Source organism: Vidua macroura, chromosome 3, assembly GCF_024509145.1.
Source record: "Vidua macroura isolate BioBank_ID:100142 chromosome 3, ASM2450914v1, whole genome shotgun sequence".
Lineage (NCBI taxonomy): Eukaryota > Metazoa > Chordata > Aves > Passeriformes > Viduidae > Vidua > Vidua macroura.
In genome coordinates, this window is record NC_071573.1 from 105,138,614 (window position 1) to 105,158,399 (window position 19,786).

The 19,786-nt window shown below is 40.6% G+C and overlaps 1 protein-coding gene and 1 long non-coding RNA gene across 4 annotated transcripts; one reads left to right on the forward strand and one right to left on the reverse strand.

Annotated features, from left to right (window-relative positions):
• Nucleotides 1-10: 10 nt before the first annotated feature.
• Nucleotides 11-13,280, reverse strand: LAPTM4A (lysosomal protein transmembrane 4 alpha). 3 transcript variants are annotated; one of them, XM_053973794.1, is made up of 7 exons: nucleotides 13,104-13,280; nucleotides 6,315-6,435; nucleotides 4,222-4,298; nucleotides 4,000-4,122; nucleotides 2,754-2,849; nucleotides 1,329-1,427; nucleotides 11-822 (listed from the first exon to the last, which is right to left on the reverse strand). In XM_053973794.1, the coding sequence occupies exons 1-7, from the start codon at nucleotides 13,200-13,202 to the stop codon at nucleotides 748-750; spliced, it is 690 nt and encodes a 229-aa protein (XP_053829769.1). In that variant the 5' UTR covers nucleotides 13,203-13,280; the 3' UTR covers nucleotides 11-747. The 3 variants fall into 3 exon arrangements, with proteins under 3 accessions (XP_053829769.1, XP_053829770.1, XP_053829771.1); XM_053973795.1 differs by lacking the exon at nucleotides 13,104-13,280 and adding an exon at nucleotides 12,467-12,946; XM_053973796.1 differs by lacking the exon at nucleotides 13,104-13,280 and adding an exon at nucleotides 11,243-11,382.
• Nucleotides 13,281-13,464: 184 nt separating this feature from the next.
• On the forward strand, nucleotides 13,465-17,979 carry LOC128805241 (uncharacterized). Its single transcript, XR_008436335.1, has 2 exons — nucleotides 13,465-13,674; nucleotides 15,647-17,979. It is a non-coding gene; the product is annotated as an uncharacterized LOC128805241 (long non-coding RNA).
• The last annotated feature ends 1,807 nt before the right edge of the window (nucleotides 17,980-19,786 follow it).

Sequence of the window (19,786 nt, forward strand, 5' to 3'; positions counted from 1 at the left end):
ACACTACTGGTAAACATTTTGTAAAAGATTTATTTAAGTATCATTTATCACAAAGAGGAAAATACATAGAAGATTAGAAGCATGCAACCATCTTCCACATTTCTATTTATTTTTCTTGCATTCCCAGCTCGTTGTAATAGAACTCTTGTGCTACCCTCACTTGTTCCACAAAAATACTGTTTCAAGACATAGGATAACAAAAAAAAAAAAAAAAACAAAAAACAAACAAACAAAAAAAAAAACCACAATAAAAGGTAAGATAACATATGAGAAAAGTGCAAAGTAAAAAAGTCACATATATGCCACATTCAAACCCTTCCCCTTCCAAAAAATGGATAAAGGCAAACTGTCATTTTGCTGCACGATCAGATTGTCTTTATGAACTACTTTACAAAAAATTAATATAAATTAAGGGCAGAATCCTGCAGACACTTATAATCACAGCTAACTTCAATCAGAGTGGCTCAATTGGTTTTACTAAAGCCACAAGTTAGTCACATGCATAAGTTCTTGCAGGTGTAAGGCCCTAAGGCAATAAAATGTTTAAGAGCATTAGGGAGAACAGAAATTAAAGCAAATGAAATCACTCTCAGATGTGTTTTGCTTAGTAAGTTTATATCAAACATTTTAAACATAACAGTTTGCTCCTAAAGCCCTGAATATTTCTATTACTTAAGCAGTTTTGCAAGATTAAAAGACAAAACCCCCAGGAAGCTGGTACAGATGTTAATGAACATAAAAATTGCTTCAGGCAGGTATGTAGGGAGGTGGAGGCTCCTTCTCAGGCATCTTCACTGCCATTTCATAGGTTGGCAGAACATACTAAGGAGAAGACATTTTGAAGTGATTAATGCAAAAGATTAAAAAAAAAAAAAAAAAAAAAAAAGAAAAAAAAGCACACATGGCCCATTAGCAACTTCATCCTCTGTTGTAGGCAAAGTTATTTTAAGAATTTGCTGCAGTTCCTAGTAAGCAAATGAGGAAGTGAAAGAAGGTGCAGGAGCAGTTTACTGCTCTGCTGAGCCTAACCCTCATTCATTCATTTCACACCCCACTGCAAAGCAGCAGTGAAGGTTTGGACTGGTGCAATCAAAGCTTCCCTATACCACAAGAAAAACATTCAAAGACTTCTCTCTAAAGACCCTCCTTTTAGGCACTGAGAATTTAGCTAAGAAATAACCCATCACAAAATTAGCTACTTTAAATTTTTTTATCTTTCTAGTCTTTCTTTAGAAACTGGACAAGACTTAGAAATATACATGGATGTGGCAATTTTCTACTTCAAAATTAATGATACTGCTTCCTTTTATCTTAAAAAGAGGTTTTACCTGTGGAGGAGCTTCAAAAGCAGGGTACACTGCAATCTCTGGCAAATTTCTGTTGATGATGTATTTATAGCAGTTCCATACACAGTTAATTAGATATGCCTGAAAGAAGAGAGATTTCTCTTTTTAAACACCTCATAAGCATTGGCTGATTCAGAAATTAGATGTTGGATGACATTCCTATGATAAAAAGGAGCATAAATCAACTTAGACAATACATAGCTGAGGAATGGTTGCTATTTCACAGACCTGGCCACATACCTATGTTGCTATCCATTTAGCTTTGCTGTCACAGTGACTCAGAGGATGCATCACACAGGTTTTAGCAAAAGAATTCACAGATCCATTCAACTAATCTCTGTCTGCCTCAGCAGCGCTAATCAAATTAATCCCCATCTGGCTTATGCTTCTGTGGATCTCAGTACAATCCCACTCATCCCTCAGCACTGATTCCCCAGCTAACTGCCAGTGCTAAGGAGAGAGCTCAGACACACAACTGAGGCAGCAGGGAGAGGGTAGAATGAACCTTGAACATCGAGTCAACACTGACTACTGCAGAAAGAAACACTATCATGACATGATAAGGATTAGGGTGTTTTTTTATTACTAATTTGTGTAACATTAACCTCTCCAAATCTCTCACTGGCAAGTTAGCACTGTTGTACAAAAGGTACCAAATTTCCCAATCAGTACACAAGTGCACAAGTGTTATCTACTGTATTAGGTTTTCACTCCCCCCAGTTAAACATTCCACTTGGAAAAAGTATAGACAACCAGTAAAATTATTTTTCATAATTTCATTTTTTCTTAAATGTAACCTGAATGCAATAAAGGAAAAGTATCATGGCCAATATATATTATCCATTCATTTCTCTAATATGCTTTGTCTACACAAGAGTTTTTAATGCCTGATTATTTAGATCTTCAGAAAGAAAGTAACTAGTACTATCACCCTTCAGCAGGGAGAAAGATGCAGGTCTAGAATTAACTTATACATTTCCTCATTCAATCATCTTCCTTCCAAAACTTGCATTCTGGTATGTTAGGCACAGTGAGAGATTTTAAACATTTTGTTTAGAAACTTGTATCTATTAACTCAGTATTATTTCACTACAAGCTTAATTACAAATATTAAAATTATCTCCACATACACAAAAAGTCTTTTTGCATTCCTCCTTCCTACTCAGGAAGGGCAGAGCTGCATAAGCACACCCCACTGCACACGCGCAGTTAGCTGAAGACACCAGTACACAACATGTTAGACCCAAGTCATACCAGAACCGAACATCCTAACAATTGTGCTCAAAGAAGTTCTTACCTCAGAAGGCAGCTGGGTTCTGAATTCAGCATTGAGAATTAACTCAGATTGGCACCATCTTAATATTTATTTACTCTTGCAACAGACACACGATTTAAGTTTTAACTTACCTTTAAAATGATAAATAATACGAAGAACACCAGAACAATAAACAAGAGACAGCTGGAGTCCAAAGAAAGGAGATCATCTTTGTAAGGAAAATCCGGCTAGTGAAAAAAAAACAGGGGAAGGGAGAGAAAGGGAAGAGATAAGAATGAACACTGCATAATCAAATATGATAGAAAAACATCCAAACTTCACACCAAATGAAACAAACTCTTGTGTAAACTACTCCCCTGAAACAAAAAGTTCCATTTCTAACAAGTTTCCTCTTTATCCACCCACAAAGCACAGTATTTATCCTGTCTCTGTCCCACAAGAACAGATCACTACAGTACAGTCTGTGTCCCTAGTTACTTCATCAGTCTCATGCCAACACAGATTCTTCTTCACAGCTGCAGGACAGTATTTGTACTCATGGTCCTCTACAACTCTTTAATGGCTTACTGTTAATTACATCCTGTCAGTCCAACCTGTAACACACAGGTGTGCAGTGTAAGATGTCACCCCCAAAACTGGGGGAGCTGAAACAGAGCTTCTGCAAACCTGTCTCTTCTCCTTCCTTGACCACAGTAACAAAGCCTCTCTCAAACACCAATCTAACATTTTATCTGTTTTAAAAAGGACTTGCTTTTAAACATCTACTTGAACAGATTAAAACATCAGCCAGCCAGAACTTGTGGTCCCTGCTGACAGTACATTCTATGCATTGACTCTTCTTGCCATTCCAGCACAGGCAGTGTTAGTGAGAACTCCACTGCAGTTTCTTTAGAAAGTGCTGTGGCAACTTGAGAAGAGACACATAGAATGTAAAAAGGAAAGCTCAGACTCCATGTGTAATGCCATGGGAATCCTTACCTACACTTCTACACACCTTACCTACACTTCTCTTCCTGTTCCCTACCAAACACATTTTTAATCTGCAGTAGCAAATTTGCCATCGAACCCCACTGCTTAAAAGGCACAGTTAAGCGTGTTAAAGAACACACTTCCAAGTCCACTTGTAGCCAATACAGTTTAAACCAGTAGTTCCCATCACAATTCTTTCCTTACTCTCCCTGGCTTTCCTTTTAGGGAGCAATGACAACTTTAACTCTTCCACCTCTGCTGCAATGATAAGCTACCATTCCCTAATAACCACCTATGGCTGCTGCAGGCTGAATTCCTTTTTCTTATGCAGAGGAAGGGGAGTCACTGATCCAATTAAAACAAACTTTAATTTTAAATGCAAAATATCAGCGTGAGCTGAATACTTACCAACTGATCCAGGTAATCCTTGATTCTGGGCAAGTAGGTTAGAGAGCTGATGGCAACCAGACAACTGAGCACAAAGTCAAAGAGTTGGTAACAGAAAAATGGGATCAGCCAGCCTACACGATGCTAAGAAGAAATAGAAAAAAAAAGGAGTAGCCTGTAAATTATTTAGTTTTTAAAAAATCAAGTAGCAACTCTAAAACCATGGATTATAAATATACTTACAGCAATGGCACCATACACCATCATTGCACTGATTGTGAACATGAGAAGGGAGATAGCAAACAGAACACAGGCATTTTCTGCATTAAAAAAAAAAAAAAAAAAAAAAAACACAGTAAGAATCAGTAATTTCCTGGAGTTGTCACACCGCAGCTGACAGGTACCCAAGCTTTGTCCATCACTATGATCTGTTCTCAATTGATTCATCCATGCCAACTACCAGCAGCAGAACAGAGTAGTTCAGATCCTTCCTAACAAAAAAAGATCTGGTTCAAGAAAACCTACAACTACTTGGAAAAATCCCTTTGCCTTAATCAAAAGCCTGACTAAAGCCCAGGAACACCGATTAGAAGCTTGACATAGTTTGACAGTAATGCACCATAATGATGCTGATTTGCAATATGTGTCAGTGCTGAAAAGTATGTGAATGATTAACTTTACAACTGGACAGAATCTTAAGCTAACACACTATCAACCTTTACACTTGAAAATGGTTTGGTTATGTAATTTGGTCATTGGCAGTGGGAGCAGCACTGCTCCTTCAGTAACACTAAGGAAAACAGGAAATCACTGTGTGGAAGGTATCCCACTATTTACAAGAAAAGGCAGTTGAATAGAAACCAATTTCTAGCAAAATCCAGGACACTAATGGAAGCTGCATGATAAAGATTCTCCTTGTGCATCACAGTTACTGATTACAGAAGTACAGCTGTTTTCCACAAGTTAGATTATACTTGTTCTTTTTTAAACACAAAGAAACCAACTTAAGAGTCTATAGATGTGGTAAATAAATGGGTTTCAGCAATATTGAAGCCAAAATTTTGTGGTTCCCCTGCTTGGAAAAGACATTATCTGAGAACCCTTTCTACTCTGCAATTAATATCTACACACATAGATGGCATCAAGAAAGAGCCCCCCATGTCTGAAATGCACTGTGTTGATCAAAGTCTCAGCAAGTGTGGCTGTCTTCTGAGGAGTTATTACTCACAATATACACAAGTACAATAATACCTGTAATTTTCTCGCACACACACAAAACCCTCTAGCCCAGATCCCAACATAAGGAGTAAGAATTTTTAAGTCAAAAGCATGTGATAGATTTTACGCTAAGGAGTGAACAGAAGCTTCTTTCACTCATATAAGCTTAAGGCTACTAAGTACACCAACAGCCTTTACAGATCATATGACATTCTATAGACACCTGCTGTGATTTTACTTCATATCTTAGCCTCATAAAGAATTTGGTCCTTGCTCCCACTCTTATTTCATTAGTAGTAAATATGAGTTACAGTCACAGGTCAGAACTGCCAGATCCTCAATTCAGGTCATGAACAATTAATCCAAAATGCTCAAAACCCAGTTTTGTGCTGTACTATTTAACTTTGCTGAATCTGACCCTCCCTACATTTTCATGTAATACAACAGACTGAGGTAGATTAGAAGTGCCACCCTACACATTTCTACACATTTAAAACCAAGAGAAGCAAAGCATATGCACAAGTTTACAGACACAATAGTTAAAAAGCTTGACACCAATTATAGCTGTATACATCATACACTCAGTAACAAAGTGAAAAGCAGGCTTAATTCTGCTCATGGTGCTTTCTCCTTCATTTATTCTCCAGGTGAAATTTAGAGAAACACTTTCGTTTCACTCAAGTACTTGGCATCCCAATTGTCCCTTCTTCTTCAAAAGATATCATGGTCTTCTTCTTAGCAAATTCATATGCAGGAGCTCTAAGGCATTTCCTGATCTATGAAGATGACCAAAAATTCTGAAGAAAAGTCTTTACACTTGTTTTCTGCTGCTTGTTTTACTGAGACAGCAAAGATACTGCTTATGGAGAAAGTGAATCAGAGATGTCCCGCACATACTTCAACACTCAAAGCATCAGAAGGCCAAGAAATCTCATCACTTAAGATGCTTGGGTATAAAATGAAGTTAAAATAATAGTCCATAGAGCTTTCTTTTTATTCTTGTGGAAGAATTCAATCCCAGAATAATTGAAGAGAATTTCAAAAAATAAGATAACCATATTTATTAGAAGTTGTATGCATATATTACAACCCATCAGCCAGCAGAGTTCTAGACCTACCAGCCATTCTCTCAGAAGCATAGTAATTTCCAATGACTTCATACTGGATATCAACAGTTGGCACCATATTTGGATGAGTCACTTCTACTGTCAACAAGATGCCCATCAGCAAGTTCACCACCTGAGAGAGATCACAGTTACCTCAAGGTTAATTACATTGCAACAGCTAAGATGTTTTTAATGACCACTAATAATCCTTTATTTCAGTTAAAAATAAACTCTTCCCTTTGTCTGTATGTGGAAGAAAAAAAAAAAAAGCCCAACTTACAGTTAAATTTGAAGCTGATTTAGTTAAACAACTACCAAAACAACCCAAAAAGTGTGGAGCACTTGCTAGGTTCAGTGAATCACAATGAATAACTTTGCAAATTGAGGGGATGGTAAGGTTCCTAGGGATTCAAATAACATAATTAAGCTGATGCTCTAGAGATTTGTGAACTGAAAAACTGGAAACAGTTAAAAAAGGTCAGGAAGATAAAGGTACAGAACGAGGAATATTTTGAAATAATTTCTGTTTTCTACAATGAGTTAATTTAACATACAAATAAATTACTGGGTTTCTGCCACATTCCAGTTTTAATAAACTAGAGAGAACATCATCTTCTGCTTCCCAGATCACTTATTAAAACCTCACCAGTCCTTATCAGAAAGCCTACACAACCACGGGGGAAATTAAGAAGTTTCACACGAAGATCAACCCCCACAATGTGTATGCATTCAGCACGGGCTGTGTGCTCACCAGTCTTTCTCCTCCCTCATGCTGCCACTTAAGACTCTTTCTGTTGCCCCATTTTGGTACACACCAGAAATGTCTTCAGGAAGAGCTCAAAGAAGCAGAAGTAGCTTAATCCTCCGTAAAATTGCCTTGACAGCATTTATAACGTATGCAAGGTTTACAGGGACATAGTTTCGGTTACTGATATCTGGAGACACATGCCAAAGGTTGCATAACACAAAAAAACCTCATGATGGTCTTTTCGAGATGCAGACATTTCCAATCAGTATTCAGTACTGTCACCACCAGCAGCAGGATCCCATCCAATTAGCCTCAAAAGAAAAAAAACTGGTTTGCAGTTTCTCACAACTTAATATTTGCCAGGTATTTCTTCTACTGGCATTACAGAAGTACAGCTGCTTTCCACAAGTTAGATTATACTTGTTCTTTTTTAAACACAAAGAAACCAACTCGAGAGTCTATAGATGTGGTAAATAAATGGGTTTTAGCAATATTGAAGCCAAAATTTTGTGGTTCCCCTGCTTGGAAAAGAGATTATCTGGCATGGTTCCAGGAGTCAATGATGGGGGCAAGTCTACATACAATTACTGAAGATTTTGGAAAGGAAAAAAAAAAACATTCTGAACCTTTTAAAATTTTTGAGACTCACAGTTCCTCTACTTTTTTTCCATCACTGTTTTTATTGGGTTTTTTTTTCTTTTTCTTTTTTTTTTTTCCCCAGGGGTTTAGAGATAAATGGTGATAAGCTTGCTTGCACTTTCTGCTAAAATTAACCTTTAGTGGAATTAAAGTTAGTAGTGCCTTTCACTTTGTAGAAATGCAATCATCTCATCATGTATAACACAAACTCACTAGAATTTCCAGCTACTTTGAGCCACTTTATTTTTATAAGGCATTTCATACCTTGGAATATAAACCATTGTAGCCAAAACGGCTGGCAGCAAAGAACTCTGTTTAACCACCAGTATCTTTAGCCTCAAAATGCACTTATTTTCACTCTCACAAGACACTTCTGAAAAGACAAACTGTCAAGTTGCTCACCTGCCTCTTGTCTTCAAATCTTATTTTGCTTCACCCTTGGTCACAAATATAGAACACTTTCATCTCCCACCTGGTTCATCCTTCTGTACTCTGGCCTTCTGCTCTCAATGCATTTTCAACCCTTCTATTCCCTCTGTGAGTGAACTGGGTATATTGGAAAATACCTTTCTGCACTGTACTTGTTTCAAAAAGCCTATGTCAAGGTTCAGGTCTCTGGCAGTTGAAACATTGATCTCTACTTTATAAAGCCCAAAAGTACATGTTCAATTACAACTAAATCATTTATTGTTTATACACAGTCATGAGTTTGACTGCCATAATAGGCTATCTGCCTCAGGATAAGGAGTAAGCAGCACCTGAATTTACTATAGAAGTACTGAAAAATTTGAATGCCTCAGAATTTTGAGATTGTAATTCTCCGTATGTCCCTTTATTTTTTTATTTTCATCTTATATATGGTCCTAATTCAGTGTACCGAAGTCCTTAGTAATTTCACTAGTTACTGAGTGTAGTTCCAAGTATTAAAGGTTTATTTTCTCAACCTGAAATGGTATGCAAGTAAAACAGAAAATAAGAGTCATTTAAAATCCAATCAATTAGAATCAATGAGACCAAATAAAAATAGTAACAAACCAAAACAAATCTAAACAAAAACAAACAACAAACCCAAACCTTGGCCAACTAACACCTCAGGGTTTCCAGCACTCCATTACTACCGTTTCACAACACTGAGTAATTAACTGAAATTTGTATGTTAAATGTGATTATGACCTACAGAGCCAGAGCCTCTATTTTAACTACTTCCATTCTTTCCCAGAAACTTGGTAACAGCAAGACCACAAGGCTTGTTTCAAAATAATCAGTGTAACAGGCAGCAAGAATATGGTTCAGACCACAGAACACTGTTAGAGCTTTTAAGTATATACTCACTGCAAATCAAATGTATGTTCACAAATATCTACACAGAAAAGTCCAAAAAAATGAAACTCATGTATGCCTCAGTGTAATATGAGTATTAAACCATTATCATCTCCCCCTCAAAAAAACCCAAAAAACCAAACTCAAAAAAAAAAAAACAAACCTGACAGCACTCAGTGGACACTGCAGCACCCTAGAAGTAACACCTCAGAAATCTCAGTGGCCTCATTCTAGTCTTTTTGCTAAGAAATCAAAAAATTTGCAAAATATATGTTCAAGTTCTTGTTCAAAAAAATAATCCCATTAAGATGAAAATAAACTATTACAAAACTAAATTAGGGTTAAGGAGTGTATTTTACATTTTCATATCAGGGATAGCTAAGTTTAACAATTTGGTGTAGCTTGTATCAAAATTCAAATTGCTGAAATTTCAAATTCTCAAGTAGAAAATCATAATTTATTACATACTGGTAACAGAAATATTAGCTCCCCATATGATTAGAACTCAAAAGACTGTGGAACTATTAACAAGCATTAGCTTTTTAATTAGTGAGTTTTATCTCCACAGTATACACTTGATGCCTCATCATGTAACTGCTTCATCTCTCTGGAGGCCTGAAAATGAAGTCTAGTTTTCCCCAAGCACTCTGAGTGACTTGGGCAAAACCAAGAATTCCTACTTATAATTTGCTTATATCCTTTTATGAGGGGAAGAACGGAAATTGCCTTGCACTACTACATTATTTTTCAAGGGGAAAAAACAAAACAAAAAAGGAAAAAAAAAAAGAAAAAAAACAAGATGGAGAGTCTGATTTGATTTATTAATATATTGAAATAGTCAAAACTGAAGAAGAGTAATTTTAAATCGAGTACTTCAGAGCCTCTAGCACTACCACTATTAGACTGAGACCAGTTATATTGGCTCATTCCTGCCAATCTGGTTCAGTGAACAAACAATTCCAGAGATCCCCCTCCTGCTCCTGCTAACCAGCAGCAATTGCATCACTGACTGCAGCCCTGAAGTTTGCTGCCAGAACACAGCAGCCCCTCCCTCCAAAACAATACTATCGGCTTTTATGCTGTTTACTGAACTCTGATCCCATTTTTGCCAGTGCAGTGTTCGTGCTTCCGGTTTCTGGAAAGTGCAGTGCCCAATATGAAAGTTTACAGGAAAAAACAAACTTCAAAGCAACACGACTGCAATTATGGAGAGAGGAACAGGACGTTTCTTTTTCCTTCCTACACAGAACAGCAGTGGGTGTTGCAGAGCTAAGCAAGCTTTATCAGACCTGGAACTCAAGTACAATCCTGCCAGAAATGTTCTTGTCTTTTGGTAAAGACATTTTATTTACTGATCACAAACAGCAGCAGCACACAGACAGAACTGTGCTTGAGACACTCTCTGTTCACACAGCACCAGCAGCAGACATTTTAGAAGGTAATCCTCAGTCTCTCTGGACTTGCAGAAGCACACACCAAGGACAGTGATAAAACTGTTCTAGCGAGGAGCAAAGTTAATTATATGCTTGATTTAAAGTACACAAATAAGCAAGGAATAGGAGAATGCCTAAAGAAATGGTTACATAAGAATAACACATGTATTAAGTAGACAGAAGTCTTATCTTACTAAAACATCTGGAGAAGATTGCTATGAGACTCCATTTTAAGTTTGATAGCAAATTCCTTCAGGACTGCACTGCACGGGAACACAGTTTATATAGTAAACAGCAAGATTTTCAGTAACATAAAACTATTCTTGAACTAAACATTCACCCCCTCCAAAAGCTACATCCTTCAAAAAAACCCCAACAAAACTAAAGCACAAAAAATACAAACAAAAAGCCCCACCAAACCCAAACACCAAAAAACACCACCCTCCACATAAAGTTATTACTATTTGTCCCACTGTAACTTAAAAGCAGAGATTACTTAATTGATTTAGAAATACTTCTCATAAGTACCTGAAAGACTAAGTTAGAACTATACTTAAATGGTGCATTAATTAACACGTCTAAAAAACCTGACACGTTCTGGACAATTTTTTAAAGCTTGGCAGAAGGCAATTAAATTCAACTTTCACTACCAAAACCGTATTTTACCTTCAAAAATGTATAACTTATAGCTGAATTCTGATTTTAAAGCATTAGGGAAGACCACCTAAAGCTTCATGTTATAACCTTAATTCAGCTCCAACAGACAGCTGTTGCCAGACTTGAAAAGTTCTCACCCTTACCTAGGTGACAGCTGAGAATTGGATAGAGATATTCAACGCACGGTATAACGAAGTGCTCGATAGACAAGGTTTTTTTAATAAAAACCGGCACCTCTGAAGCAATTTGCATGGCCCCTGCTACCATGAACTCAGCTCTACTTTTCCAGACCGAGTGGCTGCGGTTACACGAGATCAAAGCCGCACTCCGCCCCTGGAGCCGCAGCCTCACGGGTGCCCGGCGCAGCTCCCACCGTCCCCAGCACCCATTCAGAAAGAAGAAAGAGGTGCCGCATCCAGGCAACAAGAGGAAACACAAGCACAGCAGGAGAGGTAGAAACTGGAAGTGCCACCAGGTCTGCGGCCACGGAAGCATCTCCCTGTCCCCCGCCCCCAGCAAGTTCCTGGGTTTACAGACACTCCCGCGAACAGGAATCGCAGTGAGGAAGGCCGCGAGGTGCTTTTGTTCTCTAACAAGGATTACTGTCCCCCGTACTGCTCACGATTTGTGCTTTTTCTTGAGGGACCACAAGCATATTCTTGAACTCCATCCATCAGTACAGGGTGGTTTGCAGGTTTCTAAAAGTTTGATTCTAAATACTACAATGGACCTTTTCCTTTGAAATGAACTAATTAAAAGAACTTAATCAGCACCAAGACTTTAGTCAATTTCTTTGAAAGAGATACCTTTTCCCTAAAGTTTCATTACATTTTCAACCCCCTACCCTGCCTTTTCCTCAAGTCCTGTCTCTCCAGCGACTTTCTTTGCCTGTACAATTTTTGTCAACTGAGGGACCAAGATGCATAAAGGATCTCCCCATACTTGTTGAAAATAAACCATCAACTCCCCAAAATCAAACCCCCATGCCTCTAAAGGCAAGTTCTGTGCATGGCTGTTTCGTATCAACATAAAAATTCAGCATTCTTTGTTTCTTACAATCTGGAGAGGTGCAAAGGAGAACACAGGTTTGATTACAGCTCCAGGAACACAGAAAAAGTATGACGCAACTTTTGTAAACTATCCTCTCATTTTTACTGCCCACGAGGTTAAGGGAAGGAAAGAGGAGGAAATGACTACAATAAAAGGGAGCTCAGGCCCCCTTTAAGGGAACCAAGGGAAGTTAGGGCTCCAGGCCTTTAACTTGCTGGAACTGTTTGCACATTTCTACTTCGCTCTAGTCCAGCACTTTATTTCTAATATTTCATCCGCACTACCACAGCTCTCTTTCTCAGAGAGAAAGCACTCACCGGTCAGAAGAAAGGAAGTGTTTTGGGAGCCAAATTTGTTTTCACTGCTTTTCAATCACAGTTTCGGGAACAGAATATGGAATAACCAGGAACTTCCCTTGCCACAAAGTTCTTGCTCATTCTGGAGACACTCATCTTCCTCTCAGAGGTTACGCACCACTCATTCCCCTACTATACACCCCAAATTCCAGTCTCTCCCGGTCTCCTCCCTTACACGCTCATTACTGCATTAAAGTCTCAATCCCTCCAAACCAAGAAAGAGAAGAGTAACACAATCTCTCTCTCTCTCTGAGACGCAGATTAAAACGCCCGGAACTTTCTCTTCGCTTTCTTTTTCCAAACACAACAAGGAAGGCTGCCGAGGGACAACAGGACTTCGTTAGCCCGAAGGAGACCCCGGGAAAGAAGATGGACCCGAACCCCGCCGGGTGACCCCAGGAAATCCCGTCGTGCCGCTTTCCTGGACCGCCTCAGGACAGGGAAGAGCTGCCCGGGCAGGGGAGCGGGGCGCCCGCGGTCCCTCAGAGCGGCCGCGCGGGCGCTGCTCCCCCGCCCCACCGAACACCCCGCGCACGCGCGCTGAGCACGGCCCCCACCGCCGCCCCTCCAGCCGCTGGCCGCCGCCGCCGCCTCTCACCATGTACCAGGTGCCCAGGATGATGGTGCCGGTGCGGACATGACAGCAGCCGCAGCAGCGGGTGCTGTAGAAGCGGTCACGACTCCGCTTGAACGTCATGGCGGCAGCGCGCAGCCCCAACCACCAGACCCACCACCCGCCCTCTCCAAGCAGTTCCCGACACCGAGGGCCGTAAAACCCCCGGCGCGCGCGTCACCGCCGCACTGACCAATCAACCGCCGAGAGAGTGTCGCGGGGCGGGCCTGTGTTGCCGCGGTGACAGGTGATTGACAGCATTCCTGACCAATCACAACAGCTCTGATACTGACGCCCCGCATTCACCTGCGGCGGCGGGGGCCGCACCTGGGGGGGGGGGCGGTGCCTTTTCCGCCATGTCGGGCTTTGCCTGCGTTTCCCGCCGGCCCTCAGGTGGGTCTGGCGGGGAAAGGTCCTACCCTGCTCTGCTCACCTGGCGCACGGGGAGCAGCTCGCCGGGGGCTTGAAGAGCCGGAACTTGACAGCCGGGGAGGCAGCGAAAAACCTATGGGGAAAAGCTGCGTTGTCTAGGCACGTTCCCGTGTACTTAGCGCGGGTGAGGGGCTGCTCTAATTCTGGGGCCAGTTCTGAGCCCCTCACTTCAGGAGGGACATGGAAGTTCTGGAGAACGTCCAGAGAAGGGCAACAGAGGTGGTGAAGCGGCTGGAGCAGAAGGAGGAACGGCTGAGGGTGTTTTGCCTGGAGAAAAGAAAGCTCAGAGAGAACCTTATGGCTCTCTCCTCAAAACTCTTTGAAAGGAGGTTGTAGCCAGATGGGGGTCGGCCTCTTCTCCCAGGCAGCTGGGAACAGCTTTAGAGGACATGGCCCCAAGTTGCAGCAGGGAGGTTTAATTTGGACATCAGGAGGAATTTCTTCATTTAAAGGGTGATTAGACGTTGGAACACAAATCACTGTTCCTGGAGGTGTTTAAAGAAAGACTGGCATTTAATGCCATAGTCATGGTGTTTGGTCATGGTTTGGATTCGATGATCTCACCGGTCTTTTCCAACCTAATTGATTTTATAATTATGGACAGCCCTTAATTCCAAAATTGTAATGAGTAAGTAATGTTTGCTGATGCCCTGATTTCAGCTGGAACAGTGTTAATTTTTGCAGCTGCCAGGAGGGAGCATGGCTCGGATGTGGAGGTTATTCTGTCTCACCTCATATCATTGGTCATTGCCAGGAGCAGGGAGAAAAGGAGTTTCTTCCCATGGAAAAAACGTGGAGGAGGGAGCCGACTGGTATTGTGTATTGGGAGCGGGGGCAGGTTTCTTATCTCGTTGATGTTTCCAGTATATTGTTGTGCCTCTAATTCTCAACGCAGCAGGAAAGATGAGGGGGAGTGAGAGAGAGCAGCGTGTGGTTTCGGAAAGTCTCAGTGGGGGTCCTGAACTGGGAAGTACCATTCCTAAATCATGATACCGGGGCAGAGCCTGAAGAGGTCTGCTTTGAGGTACTGCCAGCATCCCTCGGCTTTCACTGAATTGCACTGCAGAAGGTTTAGTTCACATGAACAGTTTTGCTGTTCTTTTGAGTTAATTCCTTGGATTGAAGAATAATACTAAGACTGTGTTACATGCTAAGAGGATATGCCATCATAGGGAGAACAGAAGAGGTGAAATTTAGTCCACAGAAGTGCTTTACTTTGTTGGTGACTCCAAGCCCTACTCAAGCCCCTCTGTTGGTGAGTGGGTAATGGAAATGCTTCATTAGTTCCACTGAAACCTGCAGGTGCTGCACTTTTCAATACGTTAATTAGAAAAAACGTCTGTAAATCCAAGTGCTGTCTTCATTTGTGTATGTGATGAGTTTCACCACCACTTAGACACACAGTCTCCTGCTCCCACATGGAGCAGGACCTCCTGACCCAATGGTTTCTGAAGACCTGAGCTGTTGATGCAGAAATGCACACAGTTTATTTTAACCTTCTACTTGCAGCTGCAAGTATTTCCTTCTTGGCAGTGCACAGTCTTGAAACACAGAACCATAAATATTTGCTTGTGCCTATATACACCAAGATGTACGTCAGTATTAATATTGAGTTTTTTCACTTTGAACAATAAGAAGGTAATGGGGGTGACAGTGGTTGTCCTTTTGATACATTCCAGATTATACAATTAACACAGTTTATTGCTTTAGACGCTTAGTCTGTTTTTAATCTGAGCTGTTACTGAGTTGTTTGAAATTGTTTACTTAAGGGCTTTAAAAGTGACCTTTTTTATTTTAAATCCCCAGAGTTCCATAGTTGGTGTTTTCTTCCTTAGGGCATATTTCATTTTTGAATAAACATGTTGTAAGTGCTGCTAAGATAGCTGTAATGATCCTCTTACAAACTATTGTTTGTTCTTTAGTGCTGCTGATGTTCTCAGCCCTGTGCACAGATGCCTAATTATCAACACTCTGATTTAATGTAGCAAGAAGGGACTAATTTTAATCAATATACACATGTCCATGTAAAAAAAAATAGAAAAAAAGAATGTGCATTTTGTTGTAATCAGTCATTTAAAAAATCGGTTTTCTTACAGATGGCACTTAGGGAAGCTAAGCCAACTACTCCTGCTGCACGCATGCCTGAATTTATTACATTGTTCTGCGGAGCTGAGAGATTCTTCTTCCTGTTGGTCTGTCCCTGTGTGTAGCAGGAGTTCACAGGATTAGAATGAGTCAGAAATTAAAGCATGAGCCACTCCCTCAAAGTTTGGACATCCTTGGAAACCTTTAAATCCCACTCCCACTTCAAGTGATTTGTGAGGGCAAGTGTTCCAACTAAGAGCTTGCAGTTGGACACTGCCTTCGCTAAGATCAAGCTCTCATCAGGCTCAGATTGTCAGGGCTATTTTCATGAGATGAAAGAAATCTTAATTAAGTGTTCATATCTTTGTCAGCCAGACTCAGAATAAAAATTGATGCGATTCCCTTGAGCTTTACTGCTTGTTATACTCGGCAACAAAGATACTGGGAAGAATAATGTGAATCTCATTTAACATCACAAAGGAGCTTTCCACAGCAGGATGGGCTGATGTGGAACTATTAAATTTGCATAAAAAAACCTCTCCACTTTTTTGTCCCTGAAAAAAAAAAAAAAAAGGTAAAAAAGGAAAAGAAAGATTTAAAGAATATTTTGAGAATGATTGCATTGTTTCTTATACTTAAGGGAAGAGCTAACAGGCTAATGATTTTAGTCCTACCCTCTGTGAAAGATTCCAGTTCTTCCATGCCACAGGCAGCCCAGATGACCTCAGGCAAGAGACTTCCTTCTCGCTGAGCCTTAATTCTCTCCTTTTTGCTAGTTCAGAGAGGATTTGTGAGGCTAAATATATTAAAAGCTCTGGGCTCAGCTTACAGTCGTGACAGGCTGAGCAAAATCCTCAGAGTCAGCGAGTAGTAGTGATAAAACTTCCTCACAAGCAGACCATGGCATGCAGGACCAAACCATCCACAACAGTAAGAGCAGGAAGCCATATACAGATCTGCAAGTCAGAAGCAGCTGCAGAAGAATGATTTGGATTCCTTTACCAGCATGACATTTTAACTCCTTCCCTCTCAGCAGGTAGGGAGGGTTTGATATCGAGGTGCTCCTCATTAGCCAAACTAGTCGGGCTTTGAAAACCCATGTCTAGACAGGAGATTTGCACTTCTGTCTTGAGAGAGCCTGATAATGTTTTACCAAACACAAATTAGTTTTGGATAATCAGATTTTAATAAGGTGACAGCAAAACAACTAGGATCAGGTAAATGAGAGATCAGACTTCAACTTCTTTAAAAATTTAAAGTCCTACACTTGCAAGATGTCAAGGCAATGCAGCACTAAGACTGTTTTCTGCTAGGTTTTGTAATACCATAGTTTTTCTCTTTTGTGCTGTTCTTCAGTCTATCCCTTGGCTAGAAGATGGTGGATTAATGCTGTAACCATACACTGAACTATTACCAGGATGGCAATATTTTGAAGAATAAGGTGCTGTTCTGTTTCTGCATTTGCTGTGTTGTGTGAATGGAAACCTACAGACTCTGAACTGATAACCATATGTAACCTCGGGCAGAGTTCATATCACTTCATAGTGAAAATATTGTCCTGATGGGGGTTGAGAAACAAAGGTGCAGTGAGATGCACTGATCTGACTACTACAGGTCAATCAAAGTTCTAGGAACATCTTGTTCATTGGCTTCTTTGCCTGGAAATAAAAGGTACAGTGCAGGACATGTTGGAGCTCCTCCATCCCAAATGGAAGGCCCTTGAATATGAGGGCAGGAACAAGCTACTGCTATTTTTATTTTTTTTTTTCCTATAACTTTATGCATGTGCCTGCTACTCTGCATTCTAAAACTAAAAACAAAAACCAACAACAAAAAAGGTTTGTTAGCTCCTCAGATTCAGTTATTTTCCATGCTGAACAAACATTTTTAGATTAAAAAAACTAAAGTTTTTCAACATCACAGACAAAGTCATATCTTTACATAGAAACTGCAATATATAGTACTGTATCACCTTAGCAGAATTTAGAAAAATCTACAGAACTGGTGCAGAAGGTGTGAAAAATACCCAGGTTGAAAGTATGGATTGACTGTTTCTTTCCTTTAAAAAAGGTAAGAATGTACTAGAGTAAAAGCAATGCATTAACATATCAATGAGAGGAAAAAACTCTCAAATAAATTAGTCAGGAGGAAGCTTTCCTGTTGGTGACTCATACAGCCAAATCACAGATAGCCTGAAGTCAGCATTAACAAATTTTACTATCCTTTTTCTCCAAGATGAATTTTGTAGGAAAACAATCTAATTTGGAGAATGGACTGTTTCTGGGTTACTTGCTGTATGCTCAGATTTTCTAAATCAAATACTGAATAAAAATTCTTGTCTTCATTTAGAGAATCAAAGTCTGCTAAACTAAAAGATCTGTGGTTCATTTATAGCAGCCTCCACACAGTTGAGGAGCTATGAAAATGTCTAAAAATAACATGATGTAAAATGGTACTTGGAATTTCAGATATCTCAGTGCTTTTACATGAACAACAGTGAGCACTGGAAATGGAAAATCTCCTGTACTCACTGGCAGCCTCCCCCTTCCAGCCCTCAGCCCAGACTTGCCCCTCCATGAATCTTGGCAGGGTGAGCAGGAGGAGCCTGAGGACCTGAACACTATCTCCTCAGGGAAGCAGGGAGTCACCTTCTGATGGCTGTTATTTCTTTACACGTTGGCTCCTTGACTGGGTTTGCAGTTCGGGTTGCCAGCAGGTTTCCAGGAGGAACACTGTGGCAGGAGACTCTTGCTGCCAGAAGAGCTCGATAAAGCCATTTATTGTGAGTCCCTGCAACGCGCAGTGCACAGAACCACCACCACACGAAAATCATGCGTACAAAGAGAAATCAAAGTTGGATAGAAAGCAGTGTTTACCAAAATTCTGATACTCTCTTGGTGGGATGACACAGGGGTCAATTACTCTTACAGTGGCCTTTTCCCCAGAAGACAGAGTTGTTTCTGAGATCAGTGCATTACAGTGTCTCTTCAGTCAGTATGGGAGGATCTTTCCTTTGCAGGAACACCTGCAGGGCTGAATGTCAGGAATGGCACATGCTAGGAAGTTCATTTTACCTTGAAAAGATCCCTGGGTCTTGTTCAGTACAATCAAAGAAGGACAAGGTTTCCTATATCTGATTTTTGTGGCCCATGACTTAAAAACCCTCTCTCACAACATCCAGCTACCCTTAGAAAATACTCAGCACTACAGAGTAGGCCCATGTTGTAAGCATAGTAAAGAAATCATTTCCTTCCAGGCAATTAGCATGTCTACCTGCTAGTCAGCTTGTGCACATGTTGGCTGTGCCACTGATCTCCACATTGGGTGGGACCTTGATAATTATAGACAATTACAGTGATCAGTTATGGATAATTATGGAACAGCAGGCCAAATTCCTCTCTGTGGTTGCCTGTCTTTACCCTGGCAGTGTTACACCAGTGTTACACCATGGTTTGAGTGTGAAGCTTCAGCTTTACATCTGCATCCTGCTGTCTGCCTGCAAGTAAACACAACTTTGTAGGTCAGGAGCTTGTCAGTTACATAATCAGCCACATCTTAATGCCAATGGATTGATCACATATGGATATGGCTCTTTTATTAGGGATATAGCCAATCTTCTACCTTCAAGAGCTGCCCACAAGAAAGAGCATCATTAGAAAAATAGAGCAGACTGAGTTTAAGAGAAAGTGGAAACTTAAAGCCGTGTATTTCGTCATTTACAGCTGCTGCTGTAACAATTAATTGCTTGCCCCTAACCAGATCATAGATGTTTGCCAGCCACACTTCATCCCACCGCCCAGACTGTGGCTGCACCAGAGGCTTGATTTCCAGCCACTGGGCCATTTGCAGACATGTGGAGAGCTTTTGGCTGTTCCTAAAGCAAGTGCCCCTCAAGCAGCTAATAAATTGCTTAGGGAAAAGGCAGGGGGTGCCAGCTGGACCTGGCCCATGAACTGGCAATTAGACACACTGGGTTATTATGAGCAGAGAGAACTACTCTCGATTTACTCTTCTAAGGGATAACATTCAGTTATAGCTCAAGCAATGCTTCAGCATGTTGCGGGGGATGTTGAATCTTGTCTCTGAGGATTTTCAATAGTCTCCAGCTAGCAAAGATCAGAGACTGGGGGAATGCACACGTCCAGCACACC